The following is a 7,586-nucleotide window of genomic DNA, read 5'->3' on the forward strand; positions in this document are numbered from 1 at the left end:
TATCCTCTTTGTAAGAGATAGTCAAATATTGTAATCATATTTTCTATAGTGGAGATATTTTATAGACTAGGTCCCGTGGTTGTTTCCTTCTCACATTGAGGAGGTTTTTCCACGTTAAAATTCTTGGTGTTATACTTCTACTGTTCTCTATTTTCTTTATTCACTTGCCGCTTCCACAAGTGCCCATTTTACATCACACAGAAGAGGGAAATTGGTTATGAATTTCCTAACATGTTTAATGTCAAACAGATGAAATATTACAAAGGTTCCTAATCCAGAATAATATATTGCCAAGTATGAACCCATTTCATCCAGATGTAGCCAAAACTAGAGACAAAGACAATAATGCAAAGAGACAGTACATGTAAACAGTGAGGGTTCTTAAAGCAACATACTGAAGAGAGAAAGCAAAGACCAAGAAGAAACCATCACATGTTTCTGCAAATAAAATTTCATTAATTCATGTCTTAGAGTATTAGCTTGAATAGTTCCACATGGGTTTTATAGAAGTCAGCAATTGGATGGTTCATACTTCAAATTCATTTGTTCACTTAGATATTACTCTTCACTTAGAATAGAAACATCATGGTATTGATTATTTTTTGTATAGATCTTTATCTTGTTGCAATAAAACTTTTGTACTTTTTGAAGAATACATTTATGTTTCTTTTTTCATTTTCTTCTCTCATTTAGCTTACCACTTTGTGATTGTGGTTACTTACTGTGATTGTGGTCAATAGTTTGACTTTTTGTGATTAAAAATGCTTTTGAATTTGATGGACTTTGATAGGAACCAAATGTGATCCAATTTGCAATATTGTAGCGTATCAAGTGTTATAGTCAGCAATCAATTTGATGGTGGATGCTTGCGGCCACAATGTGAAAGCAAGGCTCTTTCATGTTTGAAGTCATGGCATCTTTTCTGTAACTAAATTTGCATTCTCCTGTTATATACATTAACTTTAGAAAATGGATATAACACTGATAATTAGCAATTGGAATCAATACAAGATTCATGGAATTTACAAATTGAAAGCATGGAACAACAACTGATGGTGGCTGGGCATTGGTCCACGAGAAGGCGTAACAGTGACAGTGACACATCAATGTGAGACAGCGAAAGTTCTACCACTGAGCAATGATGGCGGACGGCAACTAGAGACGAGAAGTGGTTTGAATTGATTCTAGAAGATGGAAAAGATTGGAGCTCAACAAATATGAGGATTAGAGTTGGTAGAAGTGGTCAGAGTTTACAGGTTCTAAGGCGATGACAAAGATATCAAGAAAATTATGAAGGTTCTAGTGTGAGATTATCACGCTATACTAATATGATTTACTAACATGAGCATACTTTTAAAAGGAGCATGTTAACGATATGTATCAAAATCTTATGACAATAATTTCAATTATTTTTATGGACATGATGCTAAAAATATTCACAATATTTTAGCAAACCCTATAATTTCATCATTTTGAATCAACAAGTAACAAGTCTTATTCTTTGAATATAATTCATCTCATCGAATTTTTAGATAGTAAACCAATAACATACACTTAAAATATTCAACCCAAAAACTAATAGCATCAATGCGGGTTAAAGAAGTAAAAAATTGAACATGTACATTGATCTAACATTTCTCTATATAGTAATATACATCTCATAATGATACAAAATGTTGAAACTCATTGTCACCTCTTCTCCATATCTGGGAGAAAAGACACCATATTCTTGCAAAAGTGTAAAAGATGCATGCATGCATTATGCTTTCAACATTCTGCATCATGTGTTGTGTTCATGTATACTATACACGCAATGAAGGTAATTTAGAAGAAAATAAAAATGAAAGAATTGAAATGCTACCCAAAATCAGTTACTTGAACTTGAAGATTTCAAAGGGTACCAAGGAAGGGTAATAGGGGTGTTGCTTGCAGTTGAAGCAACCAGATACCCTATTCGACTATTGAATAAGAAATGCAGAATCATGTAAGCCTTTCAAGAATCCTCGGAAAATACTCTGAATATGAAGTCACGAAAACGCTTAGAATATTGTCTAGGATCAACAGCTGATATTGAGGTTGGGTCATATTGAATGGATTTGTAAGCATGCTCAAGCTTCTTGCTGATGTCATAGTCTTGAAGTATGTCTATGATACCAAAAAACAATACAACCTCATAGAACTCTCCAATTGGTTCTCCAACAAGTTGTAATTCGCAATCGCTTCGTCTCACTGTCCTTTCGACCTTTGCTGGCATATTCAAACCCAATTTGATATTAGCCCACCTGCAAATACAGAACATATTTATGTATTACCAAACAAGGCATGATTGAAGTAATAATGGTTTGGAAGATCTCGGACATGCATTAGGCCATGATTGCAGACCGCATTAGCCATAATTGGCCTGAATTCGGTTTGCAATGGTCAAAGCCATGATTTAAAACAACCCTATTAGGAATTAAGCTCTTCATCATTTTGGATTGATTAAATCATGTGATCTCCATTATATATTGGTTATGCAAATGTTAATATTAAAACCAAAAAAGCTAAGGAGAAACCAAGCATTAAAGTTATATATGATTATTGTCTCACTTATAGAAAGCCTCATTCTCAATGACTACTAGTACTCTCTTTTTCCATGTTTCTGTGAGTGAAATGCAGAATCTTATGCACATCAAAGCATACTCTATACATGTTTAAATAATGTACTAAAGTTATATTACAACTTTGTGTTTAGTTTTCATAAAGTTATGTAACCTGGAAGGGTCTAGAAGAAGTTGATCCACGTCTGCTCTTGAAATACAAAGTGTTGCTTCGCTATCGCCTAACATTGAAAAGCCGAAAGATATTTCTTAGTGTGCATGACATTAAGGTTGTAGAGTACATCATATAAGGATAAGAAAGTACCACCAGGAGTTTGAGATCCCGAAGGAATAAGATCCCCATCTGTTGATATATCTCTGAAATGAATACCAACCAGCAAACTATAGTCCATGATTCCCTCCTGCTCCAGAAGCTCACAGTCCCTATCAATTTGCCTGTGGTAACAAGTACACGTTTGAGACGCTTATTTTATTCGGGCATGCGACAAAAAATGGAAAAAGAAATTTGAACTGCTACACATATTTGAATTTGCAATTGCTGAACTTAGCTAGACAGACAACTAAAGGAATATCATCTCTGATACAAATTAAGGTACCGAAATCTTTCATCACCTGCGAAACTCTTGGAACCAAGATCTTTGCAGTTGAAATATAAAGTTTAGGTCAAGGTCTTTAAGGATAGTTGTTTCACTAATATCAGACTCGGGCTTATCTGTTATGCGGCCAAGTGATGAACCCTTCAAATCAAAGCGTCTATGAATGGTATACTCGGAACAGAAGAGGTTGCCCATTATGATAAAGCGAACCTGCAAATCCAAACATGTCATAGAAACTGCTAGTTTAATTAAAGTGTGAAATAGGAATTAATAATAACATTAGTAAAAGCAATTTCTTTGATCCTTTAAGTCAGCACCTTCTTTTGAGCAGTTCCAGTTAACTTTACACAATGCAGACCATAAAACTTCGTGAGTAGAGAATTTTCGAATGCTCGAAAATGATTGTAATAAGCTGGAAGCATTCTCAAAAGAGCCTGCAACAAAACAGAAATCTAGCATAGTCAAATTTGTAATAACAAGAACCTTCACTGTTTTTAAAAAATGTTAAATAAGGTGCAAGATAAGGATGAGACTCACTTTTGCTTCAGCTTTCTTCATTGTCTTAATCATGTAACGGTCATCATTTGTCAAGTAAAAGAAGCTGCCACTTTTACCAGGAGAGGAAAGTTCACGAAGGGCATCATTTCCGCATATGGATAACATGTAATCAGCTGCATCAACTTTAAATAGCTTCCGAAGGGTCCTGCGGACAGAGTTCATGGAATAGTGCTACTATCATTGTACAAACCTAGAGCCTTTATGTTAATAGATTGTAGTCATGAAGAAGTTTATAATATGCCAATATTGAAGAAAAGAAGTAGCAGCAAGAACAGATTAAGTATCAATAGCACTGACCTGAAAACTACCGGGCAATAGTCCTTCCACTTGAACTCGCACGACGGATGTGGTGGAGTATATTTGGATCCGTCGGGAGGAAATCTTGTCCAAACTTTCTCCTTGGGATCAAAAGCTGAAGGCTTTAGATCAAGAGATGCTGAGGGGGCAGGTCTTCCAACAGAATGCCTATGCAATAAACACCAAGAAATTCTAATGACAAACAAGGGACAGTATATAGAGAAAGCAAGCTTATAGCATGAAGCTTTGAAAACCAGAAGTACAATAGAATCCATTACCTGCAAAAGTACTATGAATAACTATAATTGATAGATCTACAATAGTCACATTAGTTTGTAAAAATGAAGTATAACAAATAAGTTTAATGAATATAAGAAAGGGCATTTTAGAATAGGTGGCATTTTACTTTTCTCTTGAGTGGTACATCATATTTTCATTGAAAGACTAATTTGGAAAACTAGAATTGTTACATGATTCATTGATTTAATCAAAGAAAATGATTAGTATTTTTTTTCTTTTCGGCAGTTAAGTAACTTAAGTACAGAAAGGGAGGCCCAGCGCACGATACTCCCACCTAATGTGGCCTGAGAGGGTAGATATACGTAACTTTACCCTTGCAAGGCAAACAACCTTGCCGTTGTGTCAAGGCTAATCCTCTTAAGTAGAGAAATTACACCTAAAGATAAAGAAGAGCATAATACAAGATTTCTGAAACAGAATCGTATAGTTTTAGAACTTCAAAAGGATAAAAAGAAATCCCAAATTATAATAGTACCTTATTCCGAGCTGCAAATTGAGCATGAGGTCATAATTTTTGTGTCCTTTGCATATGGTCTCTCCCTGCCTCTTTGATTTCCTTGGTGCTTTGAGAGTATTGAGTTGAGTCCCTCTTGGATTAGCACCATTTATATGTGAACCCATCAATTCTTCATCCAAAGCACCCACCTTAGTTGGAGTTCTACTGCCACTAAAATCACCCTCCCCACCACCCCATAATTGCATTCTATCACTTGGCTTCTCTAGCCCTACACTTACTCTTGTATCGACCGACATTCTCCTCGGCTTACCACTATCCCCTCCCTTTGTAGACCTCCAAACTGCAAGTCTCTTCTGTGATGGCAAGATTGACATCTTCTCCCCGGGACAAATCGGATACTTACTCAACTTACTAAACACTTCTTGAGGATCCCAATCTAAATGCCCCTCTTGTGATGACCCTTGTGGATAGAATGTCCCACTTTGATCTCTTGGATCCTTACTCCAATTACCTACATAAAAACTTTCATCAGGCCATTTGAATGTTCCACTCCCTTTCGGAAAACCGTCTTCCCAATATCCATCATATGAATCTCCATTAGTCCAAAAAAATGACCCTTTACCCCAAATAGTCCCATTCCTCCATTCTCCAACATAATGGTTCCCATCTTTCCATTGATACCTCCCTTGACCATCCTGCAACCCTCTCCTCCATTCGCCGTCATAGTGATCCCCGTTCGAGAAACTCTTCACACCTTGACCATGTTTCAAATTCATGATCCATTGCCCCTTATAAACCTCCCCATTAAAGGATGTATATGTACCTATCCCATCCATGTAACCACTATTGAATTCACCTTCATAAGTAGGACCAGAAGGCCAACTGAACCTACCCTTTCCCATAGTTTTCCCTTTGAACCATTCTCCAACATACATGCACCCATCAGTCCACAAATATTTCCCATTCCCATTTGGGAAATTATCTTCCCATTCTCCCTTATAGTAATCCCCATTTGGGAGAACTTTCTCTGCATGGTATACCTCAGTTTCATGATTACTTCCATCTTGATCATCCCTTTTCTCATCTTCCTCTGCATGGGCCACCGAAGTTGTCCCGAATAAACTGTTCGCGCGCTTCTTCGCAACTGCTTGTGTCTTCTTCACCGTCGCCTCCCACGCCTTCATAACACCACTATCTTTACCCATCATTGTGCTTCTTCTTGTCCTTTAATCTTTACCTCTCTTTATGCCCTTTTCCTTTTCACATTTGGAAACTCTTCCAACATTGTATATAATAAGCTTGTTTAAGAAAATTCATGGATACCCAGATGAACAAAATAAGTAATTAGGCAAAAGAGAATATAGAATCAAACAACAACAGTAACCAAACACTTTTCCACCAGGTGAGGTGAAATACTTATACAAAACGACGTCATAATATTCTATTAAACAAAAGTAAATGAAATCAAATGAGAAATATTAGTTTTACCAATAATTCATCAACATGCATGGAATGGAAAATCTCAATGAGTGCATTCTCCTTATGAAAACCTTCTTTCTTCATAACCAAAACAAAAGTGCATGTTGGTGAAAGTTTTATGGCATATCATTTTTTTCAACACTTCTAAGGAAAATCTGATTATTAGAGGAGATAGGAAATGAGAGAATTTTCACTAGCAAAAGATGGATAAAAAACTTGTTCATTAATTTTGTTGTGCTTATTTTTTGTTACACAAATTAATTGATTAAAATAAAATTGACATTCCTGAATACAAACCAAGAACAATTCATGCCTCAATAGTTCAAAGGTGCAGCTTTTCTCCAATGTTGGAATTGTGTTTAGTGATTGAGAGAGAGACTCGTTCATGTCCTAAAACCTCGATCTCTAAGAACCATGACCATATTTGAGACAAGTACTAAATCAAGATATTTGGTCACTATTCTTAGCCTATAACAATTTTTCAATTTATGTTGCATTTGGTCTATAGTTTCATTCCATTTTCTAGCCTATAATAAAAACATGAATGGTGATTTCATTATCCATTCCATGCTTCACTAATAACTTAAGAATCGTCATTTTCTACTACTACATGGAATAAGATTTAAATTGTAGAAAAAATGTATGATGACCGTGTATAACTTAAGAATCATCATTCACCATTTATTCTTGGTCATCATTGCCTCTCTTGGAAAAAAAGAAGTAAAAATATTATAAATAAATAGTGAATGATATAGCGACTGTGTATAAATCTTTATATTAACAATGTATATATATTACTTTTCTTTTTCTAGAGAAGGGATGCATATATATCAAGTTGCTTTTAGATTGTGTGATCTTAATTTATACTATTAAATATTAGTTAGTTCTAATTTTATTATTCATGACAATAAGTTGAAGTAAAATGAGAACTATTATCAAATATTATGTATTGATCTTTGCTAGATATCTGAAATTATATGCCGACAAAGTGTATGTTTTAATTTTTTTTTTTAAATTTTACTTTAATATTGTATTTCTTGAACATATGTATATTCTATAAGAGTATAAGCTTATTTTGGTCTCTCAAAATTTTGGTACGTGAAAACTTGAAAACCCTAAAATGGCCCCAAAAATATTAAATATAAGTTGAATTAATCAATTTACGTATTTTTATGACCCTTAACATGTTTCACTCATATTCACGATATTTGAATACTATTTTTTTTCTTTTGGAAATCAAATTAATAATAATTAATTATTATTATTTTATTATAAGAGTTTTTAAATCCTTCTTCTCTC

The 7,586-nt window shown here is 34.7% G+C and overlaps 1 protein-coding gene across 3 annotated transcripts; it reads right to left on the reverse strand.

Moving 5' to 3' along the window:
- Positions 1 to 1,597: 1,597 nt before the first annotated feature.
- On the reverse strand, positions 1,598 to 6,687 carry LOC109337243 (phosphatidylinositol 4-phosphate 5-kinase 5-like). 3 transcript variants are annotated; one of them, XM_019574170.1, is made up of 9 exons: positions 6,585 to 6,687; positions 4,827 to 6,106; positions 4,052 to 4,219; positions 3,734 to 3,899; positions 3,514 to 3,630; positions 3,213 to 3,406; positions 2,905 to 3,035; positions 2,755 to 2,821; positions 1,598 to 2,282 (listed from the first exon to the last, which is right to left on the reverse strand). In XM_019574170.1, the coding sequence occupies exons 2-9, from the start codon at positions 6,014 to 6,016 to the stop codon at positions 1,994 to 1,996; spliced, it is 2,322 nt and encodes a 773-aa protein (XP_019429715.1). In that variant the 5' UTR covers positions 6,017 to 6,106; positions 6,585 to 6,687; the 3' UTR covers positions 1,598 to 1,993. The 3 variants fall into 3 exon arrangements, with proteins under 3 accessions (XP_019429715.1, XP_019429717.1, XP_019429714.1); XM_019574172.1 differs by lacking the exon at positions 6,585 to 6,687 and adding an exon at positions 6,312 to 6,569; XM_019574169.1 differs by lacking the exon at positions 6,585 to 6,687 and adding an exon at positions 6,297 to 6,569.
- Between the last annotated feature and the right edge of the window lie 899 nt (positions 6,688 to 7,586).

This window comes from Lupinus angustifolius, unplaced genomic scaffold (assembly GCF_001865875.1).
Source record: "Lupinus angustifolius cultivar Tanjil unplaced genomic scaffold, LupAngTanjil_v1.0 Scaffold_3_55, whole genome shotgun sequence".
NCBI lineage: Eukaryota > Viridiplantae > Streptophyta > Magnoliopsida > Fabales > Fabaceae > Lupinus > Lupinus angustifolius.

What these genes read in the sequence shown, in the direction of transcription:
- LOC109337243 (XM_019574170.1), bottom strand. Translation starts at nt 6,016, where the DNA reads ATGATGGGTAAAGATAGTGGTGTTATGAAGGCGTGGGAGGCGACGGTG. An exon ending in GGGATCTCAAACTCCTGGTG is followed by an intron (nt 2,822 to 2,904) that starts GTACTTTCTTAT and finishes TTTCAATGTTAG; the next exon opens with GCGATAGCGAAGCAACACTT. An exon ending in CTTCTTCTAGACCCTTCCAG is followed by an intron (nt 2,283 to 2,754) that starts GTTACATAACTT and finishes CTGTATTTGCAG; the next exon opens with GTGGGCTAATATCAAATTGG.